We start from the raw sequence: 17,189 nt of genomic DNA, 5'->3' as shown, positions 1-17,189 counted from the left end.
TCTACTTCTCTAGTGCATTATTATAATATTCAAGTTTTCACACTTTCTTTTTCTCATTGAAGATAATCACATACAACAATGTTGTTGCATAGTTTTTTTTTTTTTTTTTTTTTAAGGAAATGTTGTTGCATAATTATAATAATCTACTTTAATAAATAAATGCAATATATAATTATGTAGATTAGATATTTATCCTACTTCCACATTTTTAGTATGCATTTAAAATATCATTTCAAAGAGTTAAACCTTTTTTCCCTTTTGTTGGTAAGCTAAGAGTATGAATGTAAGGTTTAAAACAATGCAACCTAGATAAGATCGTGAGACAATATTATATGAGCAATATAGGTACACAATTTCTAAGTATAAGTTTTGCCCTAAGTACACGAACACACTAGTAAACACTGACTCTGAAGATTTTATACCCATCCTAGGTGAAATTCCACAACATTTGGAAATTAGATCAACTTTGTAAATTTTCCAATTATTCATACGAATAAAAAATTTCTTTGAAAACTGACATTCGTCTTAATATATTTTTCAAAAAACTAAGTTTTCCAATGATCTTAAAGTCGACAAATATAACTCTTTTTCATGACTTAATTTCTAAAAGTTTGTCTTTCCAACACTTAGCCAAATAATTTTTTTTTTTTCAAAACATTTAGTTCTCAAAATATTTTTAAAATAACCAAGTTCTTAAAATATTTCAGAGCCAATGGCATAACTACGAAAATTATGCTTTTCACCGAAATATTTTCAGAATCATTTTGTGTTTTCTTATTTTACAAAAATACTTTCAAAATAACAAAGTCTCATTTATTTGTACCCAAGAGCGTTTAGATGAGATGAAACAAGTCTCTTCTAGCTTAACCAAGATCCTGGGTTCGAATCCAGCCTTGGGCATGCAACATCGTTAAAACTCTTAGAGAGAGTCTGCCGCTCATTTAGGTCCCACAATACTCAGGGATTAGTCTCCGCAGTTGCACGCGGAGGATACCTGGTTTACACCCAAAAAATAGTCTCCTTTGTTTGTAAAATGTTTACCTGAAAACTAGTTTAATCAACCTATACGAATTTGCATACAAAATTTATTTAAAACATTTTAGTGCATCAAGCATTCATTATAGTAAACATAAAACCATAACTTAATGAATTCAAGTTCGAATATCATGAACCATAAGTCAATTTCGAAGGTTTTGACAAAACAAATCCAATGGTCAGGTTAGTATAACAAGAAACAACACGAAACTTTATCATTTTACCCTTTTTAGTTTGGCAAGTACAAACCTTACACCAAATTTTTTTTTTGTCGAAAACAAACTTGTTTATTGATATATATATATATATATATATATATATATATATATATATATATATACACTCAATATTAGACTATCCATGTAAATAAAATAACATTTTGACGCTTTTACCGTGTTACTAAATTTTTAAAACACTCAAAATTAAAATTTCTCCCGATTCTATTATTATATAGACCTGACTATAATATCCATAACGAAATTAAGCTCCAAAATTTAAAAATCATGCTCGGCCAAGAAAGGAGAACAAATCATTTTTCTTTTGCATCAAAATTAGCCACTCAAGAAAAGGAAATAAAAAGAGAGGGAGGAAAAATGCTATTTACCTCTAGCTATATCAAAAGATTGCAATTGTCTAATACTTCCTTCCAAGACATCCTTTGCCAATATCTTGCTAATGCTTTTAAGAATGGAAGAAAAATAATTTAGGCCTGGCCGGCTGGATCTACTTCAAAAAAAAAAAAAGATAAAGTAAAAATACAATGAGAATATGAGAGAGTTGTCCAAAAATTATTCTAAAATGGTTGTATAAATATTATTTTTGTATTTTTTTTTTCAAATTTTGGAATTTACAAATTTTGAGTGTAGCTCGACAAAAGAGCAATAATTTTTTTTTAATATGGGTATACTAGAGTTTTTAAATCCAGACAAACATAGAGAGATAAAAGAACAAGGAGAAAAATATATGGAACCAGAAAAATTGATGGAAGAAAGTGGTTAAAAATTGTAATATTATTATAGAGTAAAAAATGCATGGTAGAAATTTAGGGTTGTTTTTAGTGGGTCTTGACCCATATAAATAATAAACCCAAATGATATAAATAAAATAGCATGTAATAATATTAACTAAAAAGAAGAAAAAAAGGTACTCATTCTAATTTAGCAACACCAAGATAAAACCCTTAGCCCATGCAAAATATGACTGTTGGAGCTTCGTCTCCTTTTATCGCCTCCGCGTCGGTGAGGTCCTCTGCCTTCGTTTCGGCCCATCGCCTCGGTTTGCTTCATTAATGACAAAATTTTCTCCTTCAAGGCTGATACAGACCAACCAAAGTCACAAATTCACCATAGACATATGCTTTGTCACACAAATTGGATTCAGATGTCGTGAGTCGTTGATGATCCTCCATTAAAAAGGGAAAGCTATCAACTGTAGGTTGATAGTCGATGGACATTCGACAACCCTCGATTCTACGGTGGGGTGAAGAAAGTCTTGTGTACGACAACAAAGACAAAAGTTTCTAAAACCTAATACATGTCTAAGTTTTTTTACAATAAAAATAAAAATAAAAAATAATAATATGACACGTTGTATGATATGATACATGAGATTAATTAGACGGATGAGATTGGGTGAAAGTCACATGACTTTCTCATGCCAAAGTCATGGAATCGCGATACAACCTTTGCCCTCTGCAAGAGACTGACTTTTGCAGCGGCTCCAGTGTTACTCTTCCACATATTGACTTTTGCTTTTAAAAAGAAAATTATTTTTTTAAACTCATTTTGAGAATGACCATTTTCAAGGCACACAAAATTTCCTAAAAAAGAAAAAGTTAAGCTACCATATTGGTTCCTCGAAGTATAACTCAATCATCTTAAATGTATATAAATTACAAACATATCTATAAATTTCTATTTTATTAGATATTTTGGTCTTTAAAATCAATTTTTAGATAGTTTGTTTAGATCTTGAAAACATGTTTTTTTCTTGGTCAACTTAGTCCCGATAAATTACTAACTAAATAGACACTATAGATAAATTTACAATTTCAATACATTTAATCTGAGTACTGTAATGGCAATGTCTCACAAATTCAATCCAAGATCAATTGGATAAGAAGATAAGAGATTTCTACTTAACTAAATGTCTTCGTTTCAAACTCAGCTCTGAAAATGCACATGTCTCAAATCTCTTGAGATAAAACTTTGTCATTCATTACTGCCACTCGTTATGTTTCCACGCAGCTCGAATGGTTATATATGCTGGTGTGTGCAAATGATACCCTGCTAAAAAAATGCAGCACACATTTAAAGTTAAATGTTTTTTTTTTGTTTTTATTAAATACACAAATAAAATAACCTTAAATATATTATATATTGATCAATAAAACAAGTTTACTTTACCTACAATGGATTGATCGAAGTGGTAAGGGACTTGGACCTCTTAAACATATGGTCAGAGATTCAATCATAGCTTATGAGAACGAAAAAAACCCGATTGAGAGGACATAACTCATTGATAAGCGACGGTGAAAACTTCGTACCATATCATGGTAACTCAAAAAAAAAAGTTTAGTTTGAATATTAAACGATGACAGTGTAAAGTTATTTTACAATAATGTTTTTTTACGTCAATCAATAAATATTATTTTTGAAAGACATCAATCAATAAGGTTGGCATTGATATGTGCTTTTGAGATGGCGAGAATTAGTCTGTCCTTGAAAAAACCGTCTAATTTGTCCTTGAAAAAACCGTCTCAGTGGATGTTGGTGAGACATTATATATCGTCAAGCATTGCGGTGGGTAACTTAGTTAGGATTTGATAATAATAATTTTTCTTGGATTCGAAGATTGTTGTTGATGCTTTCAATGGAAATAAATATAGTAATGGCGACTTTGACTACATCATACCTCATTGTTGGCAAACTATTTAACACTCTTTTTACAAACTATAAGACAAACTTGAGTCTAAGGCAAGCAAATGATGTAACTCATAAACTAGAACATGCAATGGTGTTAAAAGCTAGCTCCAATTATTTCTTGATGTACCACCTTGTATTAACAATTTTTTTTTTTTTGAAGGAAGTATCAATGACTAATCCTATTGAAATGAGTTGAATTTTTTCCCATAAAAAACATGACACATAATTGAATGTATGTGTAGAATTTTACACATGCTTCCTCCTCCGTTTTAAATATATTTCATAATTTTACAATGTGTATCATTTAGATCATTTACTTTAAACATATTCTTTTAACTAATAAATAAATACAAATTTTAGCATATAAAAGAATATTATCTGTCTCGATGAATATTATGCAAAATATCACATTTTTATAAATAATTAAAAATATTAATAATTAAAATTTCACGTTAACAACTTGACATAAGTTATTACATCACATCTGAAATTTAGCACAGTCTTCAAAACAAACACTGTCACTCTCTATTGATTATTCTTCATATTTTTTTTCCACCATGACCGATTTCCACCACCACCACCAACACCGCCCCCACCGTCTCTCCGTTCCACCACGCACCACCACTCCAAACCCTAACCCTAACTCCACCTTCCTCTATTCCAGCCCAACCCTAACCCCAACACCAACCCCTTCCAAATCAAAACACCGTCTTTCATCATCTTCATCATTCTCCTTCAAATCAAACCCTAACCCTAAATCCAATTCAAAATCAATTTCCTTCATCTTCCTTCTTCTATTCTCTCTCCGTTCTCTTTACTCCCTTTTCCCTTTCCTTCGTTCTTCTTCACCTTCCTTTTCTCTCTTCCCTTTTTCCTTCCTCGTTTCACTTCTCTCCTTTTTCCTTACTCTCACTTTCTCTCTCTTTTCATTCTCTTCTTCCAAGCACCCTTTTGTTAAATCCAAACAAAAATTATTACTTTTCAGTTTTTCATCAATCACAAACTCTCAGCAGAGAATTTTGATATGCAAGTCGATTTTATTGGCTTTGGTATTTCTGTTACGGTTTTCGGCTTTGAGATATTGCGGTACTGCTTCGATGATTATCGCGGAGTTTATGGGGACCGTGGCAGCTCGTCGGTTTCAAAGAAATCGGAGAAATAGTTTCGGTTGGGTTGAAATTCGCGGGTTTTTGTCGTTGTTTTTGGGTTTGTTTATGTTGTCATTTGGATGGGATAGGATAGAGTGTTTTCCATTTGGTGGAAATGGGGTTGATAAATGTGTTAAGGTTTGGCAATTGTTGCTACCATTTTTGGCTGGTTTTCTTGCTTGTTATGAACAATGTGTTTCGGTTGATGATTATGGTAGTTTTAAGCAATTGGATCGGAAACGGGTTCGGTTGATTACGCTTTTTTTCACTACAATTGTGCTATTTGTTCCTGCTGTGATTAGTTTTTTTGTTTATGAAAGTGGGGAAGATAGTGTTGCGTTCGGGAATTTGGTTTGGCCATTGGCGAATACTGTTGTTTTCGGCGTGCTTTTGAGTGAGAATTATTTTAGTAGTGGTGGTGGTGGTGATGATTTGTTGAGTTTTAAAGACTCTAAAAGAGAGTTTTTGGTGATGTTTATGTGTACTTTGATATTGGAGCTTTTTTATTATCCTAATATTTCACTTTGGGGTTTGTTGATTTGTGGTTTATTGCTCTATGTGGCTGTTAGAGATTTGGATCCTTTTGATTCCAATGGAATTGGTTTTGAAGACGAGTCTTCGCAGTTTTTAAGTGAAATGGTTATGAAGCCTATTAGACATATATTAAGCGAGAGGAAATCGAGAAAAATTGCGCTTTTTCTTTTGATCAATGCTGGGTATATGGTTGTGGAGTTTGTTGCTGGGTTTATGAGCAATAGTCTTGGGCTGATATCGGATGCGTGTCATATGTTGTTTGATTGTGCTGCTTTGGCAATTGGGTTGTATGCTTCGTATATATCTCGTTTGCCTGCGAATAATCACTATAACTATGGTCGGGGTAGATTTGAGGTTCTGTCGGGATATACTAATGCTGTTTTTCTGGTTCTTGTTGGAGCATTGATAGTGGTCGAGTCGTTTGAGAGAATATTGGATCCTCAAGAGATTTCGACTAATAGTTTGTTGGTTGTTTCTGTAGGAGGGCTTGTAGTGAATGTCATTGGTTTGATATTCTTTCATGAGGAGCATCATCATGCTCACGGAATGTCTGGTGGATCATGCTCACATTCGCATTCACACTCGGAGTTACATAACGATCACTCCCACCATCATCATGAAAGACATGAAAGCAACCAAGAATTCATTTCGGTTTCCACTGATTGCAAAGATATTTCATGCTCCAGTGATCTTGGACATCATAATCACTCTAGTCATGAGAAGAAAGTTGAGTTCCTTGCCGATAATCGCAGCATTCAGAGCTTTAAGCATCATAACGATGATGCCCGAAAACACAAACTGCATGAGCATGGTCATGACCATCATAACCACACTGGGCAGCATGACCACCATGAGCACCCTCACGACCATCATAGCCACACCAGTCACCATGACCACCATGAACACCCTCACGACCATCATAACCACCATGACCACCACGAACATGCTCACCACACCGGTCACCATGACCATGACCACGACCACCATGATCATAATCACCATGTCGACCATCATGACCATAATCATCATGCAGGGCACCACGACCATAGTAGTGATTGTCATGATCACAATCACCATGACCATCAGCACCATGATGCTGACCATCATAATCATGATGCGTTACCTGTTAACAAAAAGCACAGTCATCGCCACATCGATCACAACATGGAAGGGATATTCTTACATGTTCTTGCAGACACATTGGGGAGTGTTGGTGTTGTTATATCCACACTATTAATCAAATACAAGGGATGGCTTGTTGCTGATCCAGCCTGCTCAATTTTCATTTCAGTTTTAATTGTATCCTCAGTGATACCTTTACTCAGAAACTCAGCCGAAGTTTTGCTCCAAAGAGTTCCAAGGGCACATGAGCATGATCTGAAAGATTCCTTATCCGATGTTTTGAAGATAAAGGGTGTTTACGGAATTCAAAAATTCCATTCATGGAGCTTCACAAATACAGATGTAGTAGGGACACTGCATCTACATGTCGCAACCGATACCGACAAGATATCGGTGAAGTCTCAGGTTTCACATCTATTGCACAATGCTGGAATAAAAGATTTAACTATGCAGGTGGAATGTGTTAGATAATATTGTTTAGAGATTGTAATTATCACATCTTTGATTAGTGAATATGCATGCATACACACTATTTGGAACAGGATTATACTTTCTGATCATTGGAATGTTTGAAGATAGATATTACAACTTAAATTTCTGTCTGTTTTCATTTCTTAGATAATTGGTTTTGTTATGTGATCTGTTTTTTGGGATCCAACTAGCTGCTGAGTTGTAACTTGTACAGAAATGTAACACGATCATAGGCTTTCAAAAAGAATATAAACATTTACATTTTTATGCCATAGTAAATATTGTTCTACTCATGTTTTTAAACTGTATGCAATTGCAGTAAATCTTACTTTTTTTGGTTTCTACCCACATTGTCATAGCAGAAAAGTATTTTTAGATTAATTTATGTTCAATTGAGAGATAGCTAAAGTATAGCTAAGGTTTTAAAAACTAACCGGTGATTGAACTAGTGAGAGCTGGTTATGGTTCGGCTCAACCACTATTGAACCAAATGATATAAATCAACTACGGTTGAACCGGTTCGACCTTGATTCAATTATGTTACAGGGCAATTGGGATCAAATCAAGTGACGAGCTGGTAAGTTCTTGATTCGACCAGTTGATTAGATCTAGCTTTTAAAGTATTGACTGTTTCATTACCTGATATCGAACTCGGGTGACAACCGAGTCCGCCCCTTTTGATAGAGTGCATCAAGGACTTCCATCCAAGCTCTTAATTTGATTTTACTGGCAGTTATTTGTTATTTGCGAGTTGAGATATTCTCCATTTCTTAAAATAAATTGCAGTTTCCATTACTATAGTTTTGTAGTAAATACATGATATAAATACACATATTTCTAGAATATGTGACATTAATTAGACATTTATACACCAAATCTATAGTAATGGACATTGCTATTTATCCTTGGAAATGGAGAGGATCTCTACTTGCAGCCATTGTGGCATACTACATATATTTAATGTTCACGTCGAAATCAACCCTTCAAAAACCAAATTTACTTACAAATCCTGGCTCTCCTTCCTCACCAACTTTCTATCATCCTCGTCTCAAAAAATAAGAACAATTTAGTAAGAATCTTAAGACCCATTGCAGTCCTATGTGTGTGTTGCTCTCCTTGTATTGTGGTTGCTGCGTTGTCATGTTACAGACTATCTTGTGATTTTCTTTGCAGATCATAATCGTGGTATGATTTGGAGTCCGGGTTCGCTACATTTATTTAACCTTCATTTAATGTCTGTTTATGAAAGAGAGATGCACAACTGAAAGGTTAGTTGAACCTATTAGCAGAGGTTCATTTATTAAAATGGATTTCACTAATCTATCAACTGTGTCTATATCTTATAAAATAGACGGTAAATAAAGTGCAAAAGGTAGATAAATAAAGTAAATTCAAACTTATAGTTTTGAATTCAATTGTTCAATTATGTTTTTATTATAGTAATCTATCTATTATAGATGCTCCAATTTTTTTATATAGTAACGGAATAGAAAATAAATAATCAAATCATCAATTATTAAAGAACATGTAAACGAGTTACGTATTTGATCCCTCTTTTAACTGTTCTTTAATATTTGATGATTTGATTATTTATCTAAAAAAATCCAAGTTACTCGTAAACGAAAGGAGTACAATGATTGATCTACACCATATTAAACTATAAAGTCGATTAGCTTAACCAAATTTGACTTTTACAAATTATAATGCTTCATCTACCTTACCAGTTTATACCTACCAAATTTGACTTCAAACGTACACAAAAGCAAGGTCCTGATACTTTTTCATTCTTTTGTCATTTGAGATTTTCAATAACCATTTTACCCAAAACTTAAACTATATAAAAGTCATACAGGTTTTTGGTAACTATACGTTCAAGTATACTTATGGTAAGTAAAATCCAAACAAACTTGTGAAAGAAGTTATCAAACTTAAATTTGCAAAATAAAGTTTATTCAAACAAGACTAAACCGGGCTGCACATTTCACAGTAATTATCAATTTGTAGATGCTTGGATGAAAGATGAATTTGAGAGAAGTTATTCAAACATAATTATGTTGGAGCAAATTCTTTTAATTAAACTTAATTTTACAAATTGATATTTAATCAAGAGTCCGTTTCAAAAAAAAAAAATCAAGAGTAAAAACACTGAGACTAAACCCCGCTGCTGCACGTTTCACAGTAATTATCGATTTGTAGAACTTTCTGAATAGACATTATATTGAATCTAAACTATTTCATAAAATTCTGCTAAGCCTTTGAAAGTGTTGTTTTCGTGTCTCAAAAGACCAGCCATGTATTTACATAGACAGAACATATCAAAATAGGTTGAAGTGACAATATCATTCGGGGCTTGATTCTCCACTGTTATGGAGTCTGATATGAGGGCAGAATCTTTCTGGTTCGCCACTCTTCCACAAAATCTTTAGTTCTCCTCGCTTTTGTGCCAATGCAATAATGGTCCCTACATTGATGCATAAAACTATGAGCACCCTACTATAATCAATTTAACTTCCAAGTTGTTCAGAAACATCCTGAACACTGTTTTAAAAACAAGATCAGCGATCGAACCAGTAAGACCTTCAGGTTATGGTTCGATCTGTTCAACCATGGTTTAATCGGATAACAAACGAATAAAAAAGTAAAATAAAATGTAAAATATGAAAATTGGCTTAACCAACTGCAGTTCAAACCTTGTTCAACCAGACTGCATTGTAACAGGGACCAAACCAACCAGCAAACTGGCTGGTTCTCGGTTCAATTGATTGAACCGAAAGGTTCTGTTTGGTTTTTAAAACACTTTTTTTTCAGGCAATTGGATTTTTAAAACATTGATCCTAAATGAATTCATTCTTTCCTTGATAAAAAATTATTATAAATAATGATCTGTTTCGTAAAAACTACCTAGAGTAAATGGAACAATGTATAGCAGTGCTGGTTGTCCGTGCCCGTCCATCAAGTTTAGCGCCACGTAAGTGATTAGAAGACCTAAAAAATTAGGAATAAAAGTCAAGTCATATGTATGTATTTGCTCAATCAATCATCATGTAACTTCTAAGTCAACAAAAAATGCATTTTAATGTTTTAGTTATGATATAGTTTGTATAAAAAAAAAAAAAAAAGCATAATTCTCGAGTCAATAAGTTGATTCTCACCAAAGCCATATGCTAACATTGCCCACAAAAAGTATCCACTTACAAGGGTCTTCTTTGCCAGCCAATCATACCTGCAACATGTATCGTCAATCAGGAAAGCTTTTTCATAAAAACTGACAATTTGAAGTGGAAAAATACTGTAGTTTAAAGCCTAGCTCTTCCATTTGTTTTTAGAATAGTGAATTACAAAAATTCACTTAGGCCCTGTTTGGATAAGAAACTTAATTAAGCGCTTATAGCATAAGTACTTATCATATAAGTGCTTATGCATAAACATTTTTTGTAACAAAATAGAAAATAAATTCAAACTATTTTCATGTTAACTATAAGCTGTTTTCATTTTGCTATTATGGAGAGCTTATGGGATATAAGCTGCAAACAGCTTACAGCTTATGGACATGTTATAAAATGTTTCTACAAGCTCTCCCAAACAGTTCAATAGACAAACTCAAACAAACCAATCCAAACAGACTCTGAAAAACTCCAATCCATAAAAATTGGGAGCGGTCGCTACAAAAATTGAATCTTGAGTCTAAGAAGATATACTTAACACATGCAGGGACAAATTGAAAAAAGAGATCGAAATAAAACCTGAGTGAGAACGCGACCAGCATTCCAGGTAAAAGGATGTCTCCAAAACCGATAATACTATAACCACCCCATGGGTCCAAAATGCGCGGAAACTTTAGTAACATTGGAATACCATCTTCTCCACTTCTATCACCTCGGGCTACCTATAGCGTGTAATGTAAGGAAAATTATAAGTAGCAACAACATAGAATGTCGATCATTATCGTGAATTAGAATGAATTGTAATACTAACCACAATCATCACGCTTTCCTTGAAAAACTTCTTCGACACGAACACCCAAAATAAGTCGTAAAGGAGGGAACAACTGAGAAGAACTGTACCAACCTATTTTGTAAAATAATCAAAGCATTACATTAGTATCTTATTTATTCATAAAAGGAACATCTAATGACATAACAGACTCTAATGTGACAAATTGTAGATGTGAATATTTACCGACACAAACAGGTGCGAAAAGTAGAAGCAGTGTAACACACAAGTTTAACATTTTCTAGTTCAGTTATTTCGTACATAAGATGCTTAAAATAATTGTTGAATCAAAACAGTAAGTAAATATCAAAGTGCTTCAAAAACTGGCTACCACAGAAAAGTAACCGAATTCAACAATCTTAACAAGTTTGACATAAAGCCACAGTACAATGATTATGTAAGCTTTAATAAATACCTTGAGATTAGACACATGTACGATCTGCAGAACTGTAATAATCAGCGTAATTCCCTGTTAGATTAAATGACAAAAGAAATAGCCATTAAATTGACACTCACCTAGCCGTCATCATTACAAGTATAAAATCTAAAACAATATAAACAACATGAGTTTGTGTGTGTGTGTTTTTATTGAAAAGTTTATTAACTCTAATACAATTGTGATAAGAAATATTATGATTATGATGTAGTACATTCTGGAAAATGGTTCTACAAACATTGCTTTCACCACAAGCACATTCTTCCCTTATGGTATATAGTAGAACTGGAGACAAATGGATCTCTTCGATTCCTAGGGGATAAAAGCCTAGTAATCCGGTGTTCGGCTGGGAGGTAGGTAAAATTTGGCTAAGGATTGTTCCAGTCAGGGGTTGAACTTGGGTGCTCCCAATCAATTCGACTATAACTTACTATGTAAAACACAACTAAACCCTTCCCCCTTTGAAAAATTAAGATAAATAAAGGAAAAATAATGCTTTGCTTTAAATTTATATTGTCTACATGATATATCTGAAGAGGAGATGATAAGAACTCAAGACTGATGAGAAAAGTTTATCCTTACAAGTATATCTTGACCAATCCAGGAAAATGATTTGTCTCGATAAACTGCCCAAAAAACGGCAAATGTTATACAGAATGGAGTAACAGCCAAAGTCAGGTATGAGATAGCTCCTACGAAGGGCAATTTAACGTATGATTCGCTAGCATGCTTGAACCACCTGCACAGGAAAACAAAATTAGTTTCTTCTACACGTGGAACAAACCTAACATCATGGAGGAAATGTTGAAAAATTCCGTTGAAAAGGATATAATAGAAAGCATCGTGTAAACTCAAACATTCTACAGCATAGCATTCAGGTTTGAAAATGACACACTTAAATCTAAGGAAACAAGAGATTAACATTTAATTTCCTTTAGATGTATTTTCAGGAGTACAATAGGTATTACAGTATCTTTCAAAAAAAAAAAAAAAATAGGTATTACAGTACCATTATCCTATAATATTCGTGACATTTAAACCTCAATGAACCCAAGGAATTTTCCTACTAGTTTGTCATAAAACAAGCATATCATCTCTCCCCAAGATCCAATCTGATCTTTACATCAAACAGGAATTGTTTCAAATTCAATAAATTCTAAAAAAAAAATTATAACTAAATAGCATTTAAAGATGATATACCAGACCTTGACAAAAGTGCAACCAAGCAAGTTTGCAATCCCTGCAGATACAAGAAAACACATGGTTAGAGATGGCTAGGCAGAAGATAACATGAGGAAAAGGTACGAAATAAACAGAATTTTATTTGGTGAAGGAAACTTAAGATTTTTCATAAAAGTGCACACATGTAATGTGATAGATGTTAATCTAAGTACTTCTTCTGCATGGACATAACGTTCCAATACAATTTTTTAATAGATGCGTACATTTAAAATTTTAGACTGATATAATCATAGTCAATACCTCTATCCCACCAATACAGAAGAGAACAACCAAAACATCAATGAACCACGGCGACATCAATTTGTAAAGCATAAACAGGAAGCACGAAGCAACTAAAACAAAAAGAACTGCAGCTTTTGCATTCATATTTACAACTCCACTGACGGCCACATCTTTAGTGTTTGAGATTTCATCTGAAACATCCTGTAAAAACAAGATTCGACAGTAAGTAGTCGTAGGATCAACAACATGTTTAGAGAACAAACATATCTCCAGCTTAAGGAAATACTATAAGAATTAGAGAAACTGACCCTTAATAACTTATCATATTCAACAGCTGCTTCTCGGGCCCTCCACGCTGACCAATATGATGCACACAATATGGTGAGAACAGCCATCAGCCAAAGAAACACTTCGGCTATGTCAACGGTTGGTCGTTGTGGGGAGTATAGCTGAACCGACACTGTAAAAAGGAAAAGCTTTTAAGAGTTGCACAGATGCTGCGTGAATCGTTTAATTAACTCTATTAAATAGAAACTACAGGTTATCCACAAAATATGCCAAAGAGACAAAATAGATTATAAAGGAAGCTCACCAGATGAAGTACTCTTCAGCATGTTTTCCAGTTTTGTGCCTGCGTCTAGTGGGAGCATAACAGCAGGTATGTGTATGCTTAAATCAGTTTCATCAGGATCACAAACCATCTTGTAAAGCTCTGTGAACGAACAACAATTACGAAATTTGACATGAAAAGAAAAATAAACATGTGTGTATTAGATATTTCCACAACTAAAACACCAATGTTGTCAATCGCAGAACGCAGAAAATAGCAGTTTGTTCAAATACTACCGCGCTATAGCAGTTTGTTCACAATAGAAGCTATTTGAAAACACTTTATACAAATAGTTTATCACAAAACAATAGCGAGCTGTTCAAATTCTTCTAAGCTATAGCACTATAGTGCTGCCATTTGACAACACTGCAAAAAAAGAGTATAATAAGAGGGAAAAGTGTAAACTCTAATTTTCATTCTCAAAACAACCTCGGCATGCAGTCATATTAGTCCTGACACTAAAGAAACAAAAAAAAAAGAAAGATCTCAACCTATGCTTCTGTTGATCCCGTTAGTCATTGACCAATGTTTGGTGGGTTATATTAGTCCCTCACCATGGATTAATGTGACAAACAGATAACAGGTCAAGGACTTCAAATTCTGTTTCTTTAGTACAAGGGCAAATGTGACAACGTATGCATAGGTTGTCTGGGTTTGCGACAAACATAGCGTTTACTTGGAACTTTTTATACCTTTCTGGTTATTTATGATGAGGATAGCCGAAGCATTAGCATTTTGTGCAGAATTTGCCTTTTTTGTGAATGTGCAGTTGCCTCGATCCACCATGATGACATCTCCAACAATCTAGCAGTTTCATTATATGACACAGTTGAACTAGTAACATTAAGTACTCTACCATATCTCGTGATAAAATCAAAGAACACCACAAAATAACACTCTCATACATGAAGAAAGAAAGAACCTTATTCATTGGAGGGCTGCAACAATCTCGAGGATCTGAAAGAACAAGCCGTGTCTGTCGAGCATTTTTCTCCTTAGACACGATTGTTCTGCCAAATCTTGCACCCACGCCAACAAATTCTGCATCCTCTACACCGTTGACCCAGGTTTGCACTTTCACCTGTTGATGATGATCATCACAATGTTGATAACAATAACATATAACATGTTGCATAAATAATCACCACACGAGTTTATCATTCGAGGGCTTTCAATAAATGTGATTTTGAATGAAATTAACTTTTTCTTTTAAACTATCCAGCTCAAAGACCGACTTATCCAGGGGATCAATCCCACCATCCACTAGTGGGAGACTAATTGAAGTCAGAGCAAAACCTTATATGGACTAACCTAAAACAGGAATTGTTAGCACCTAGAGGATCGCACCTGAGACTTAGTGAGGAGCACACTCCAGATCCCTAACCTACACCACCAGGCAACCCCTTTCAGGTTGAATGAACTTGACTTTCTAAATTGGATTTCGTTAAGATTTAATTTAAATAAAAAGGACTTATATTTGAATGTAAAAATTAGTGAACCTTTTTCAATCTAAAGCAATAACTGATACTTTAAACTTCTAACAAAATCAAGGGTTGGTGTCAAATTCAGTAAAAAATAACCTATCATCTCAATTTTCATATCATACAAAATCAATTCCTAAAGTTTTCACTTCAAAATCAAACACTCATCGATATTGAACATATTGATTAATCACTAACTACCCCTTTTTGAATCTAAATCAATAACTACTCCTTAACCTCTAATGAAATTTTGGGTTGAAGTCAATTTTTTTATTATTTTTGAAAACTTGGTATCCGGCTTAAGAACCAAGTATACGAAGAGACGCTCCTCGGATTAGGCGTGTCCCGGTGTCCGACACCGACACATATAATTACACTGAATTATTTGATATTCTCAAATTATTAGCAGTGTCGGCGTCGGCGCGTATCCGGTCATAGACCAACTAATCCAAGGGATCAATCTCACCGTTCACTAGTGGAGCCCATTTAAAGTCAGAGCAGGTTATGGACTAGCCCACGGAAACTGGCACTAGAAAGGTTGAAGTCAATTTTAGTCCAAAATAACCTAACATAGAGCAGCAAGCTATGTATGGACCAACCCACAAAATTTGGCACCAGAAGAGCTGAAGTCAATTTTTGTCCGAAATCACCTAACATCTCACATGATACAAAATCAAATCTTACAGCTTTCATCTTAAAAATCAAACACTAATTAAAATTAACCATGTGACCAATCAGTAACCAATTAAACTAAACTTTGATCTCAAATAAAATACATGTATAATCAAACAAAACTAAAATTCTAAACCCTCATAAACATGCTTGAAAGTTGAAACTAGCTAAGAAACAAAAAGAGAAAAAACCCAGAAACCAAAAATAAAAAAGAAGCAAACTTTATGAAGAGTATTACCAAAACAAACTGATTCTCACAACCGGGTTTCTTAGGAGTTGAATCATCATGAACTATGTCACCAGCTAGAACTGAAGGAACTTTAGTGAGAAGTAGAATTAGAGAAGAAAGTGTAATAATAAACCAGAGAAATTTTTCTGGAGCCATTGAAGATTTGATGAATCTATTACCAAGTCATCATGTATGAAACTAAAGAGAGAAGTTTCCCTTTTGCTTCTTGGAAAATGAACTTCCAATTTTGATCTACAACAACACAAGTTGATATATATTTTTTTTTTTAAGAATGGTTAAAATTAACGGTGTTCTATAAAAATGAACACATGATTATAAAATTTGACATAAACGGTTTATATGATATAAACTTATAATTTTAAAGACAAATTAAAAATGAGTAAAAAGATATCAAGTTATGTAACATTGGTGTAATATTTTTATATTTTTTGACAAAAACATTGGTGTAATATTATATTGAAGTAATTTGATCCATGAATATATAAACTAAATACAACATAAAATACCACTGATTCACTTTTCTTCTAAAAAGATTAAAATAGAAACTTAAAAAAATTAAAGGCAAAATTACACTTTTAGTCCCTTAACTTAATTTCAGGTAACAGTTTGGTCCTTTATATTTTTTTCATTTCAATTTGGTCCTTTTTCTCCATTTTCATATGAATTTTTAAGCTTCAAATCTAATATTCTTATGCAAACATAAATGAGGATAATAGATTTGAAGATTGAAAGACCATAAGAAAATAAAATCATGAATTTTAAGTTTAAAAATTCATATGAAAATGGACAAAAAGGACCAAATTAAAATGAAAAAAAGATAAAGGACCAAACTGTTACCTGAAATTAAGTTAAAGACTAAAAATGTAATTTTGCCAAAATTAAAATAGAAAATTTATGATCTATATCCCATACTTTAGTCCCAAAATTTAGGGGTGTATTAACTCTTATTATAAATGAAATATTATAAATATTGTTTTCTCAAAAGAAATGGTAGTTTAAAAAAAAGTTAAGTAATTTTCTATTTTTATTTGGGTATTAATCATTTTCAT

At 33.3% G+C, this 17,189-nt stretch overlaps 2 protein-coding genes across 2 annotated transcripts; one reads left to right on the top strand and one right to left on the bottom strand.

The window, feature by feature from the left end:
* The first annotated feature begins 4,442 nt into the window (after positions 1-4,442).
* Positions 4,443-7,527, top strand: LOC25497158 (probable zinc transporter protein DDB_G0291141). The gene has a single exon (XM_013597020.3). The coding sequence runs from the start codon at positions 4,517-4,519 to the stop codon at positions 7,232-7,234; it is 2,718 nt and encodes a 905-aa protein (XP_013452474.1). The 5' UTR covers positions 4,443-4,516; the 3' UTR covers positions 7,235-7,527.
* Positions 7,528-9,283: 1,756 nt separating this feature from the next.
* On the bottom strand, positions 9,284-16,383 carry LOC25497159 (signal peptide peptidase-like 2). Its single transcript, XM_013597021.3, has 14 exons — positions 16,129-16,383; positions 14,660-14,818; positions 14,430-14,541; positions 13,720-13,839; positions 13,436-13,587; positions 13,146-13,328; positions 12,869-12,903; positions 12,246-12,402; positions 11,643-11,696; positions 11,210-11,302; positions 10,978-11,120; positions 10,387-10,457; positions 10,136-10,219; positions 9,284-9,695 (listed from the first exon to the last, which is right to left on the bottom strand). The coding sequence occupies exons 1-14, from the start codon at positions 16,273-16,275 to the stop codon at positions 9,574-9,576; spliced, it is 1,632 nt and encodes a 543-aa protein (XP_013452475.1). The 5' UTR covers positions 16,276-16,383; the 3' UTR covers positions 9,284-9,573.
* Positions 16,384-17,189: the final 806 nt, after the last annotated feature.

Source organism: Medicago truncatula, chromosome 6, assembly GCF_003473485.1.
Source record: "Medicago truncatula cultivar Jemalong A17 chromosome 6, MtrunA17r5.0-ANR, whole genome shotgun sequence".
Taxonomy (NCBI): domain Eukaryota; kingdom Viridiplantae; phylum Streptophyta; class Magnoliopsida; order Fabales; family Fabaceae; genus Medicago; species Medicago truncatula.
Note: the sequence above shows the minus strand (reverse complement) of the source record. Positions and strands in the feature narration are given on the sequence as shown.

What these genes read in the sequence shown, in the direction of transcription:
- LOC25497158 (XM_013597020.3), top strand. Translation starts at nt 4,517, where the DNA reads ATGACCGATTTCCACCACCACCACCAACACCGCCCCCACCGTCTCTCC.
- LOC25497159 (XM_013597021.3), bottom strand. Translation starts at nt 16,275, where the DNA reads ATGGCTCCAGAAAAATTTCTCTGGTTTATTATTACACTTTCTTCTCTA. An exon ending in GCTGAAGAGTACTTCATCTG is followed by an intron (nt 13,588 to 13,719) that starts GTGAGCTTCCTT and finishes TCCTTTTTACAG; the next exon opens with TGTCGGTTCAGCTATACTCC. An exon ending in GGATTGGTCAAGATATACTT is followed by an intron (nt 11,697 to 12,245) that starts GTAAGGATAAAC and finishes TTAATCTAACAG; the next exon opens with GGAATTACGCTGATTATTAC.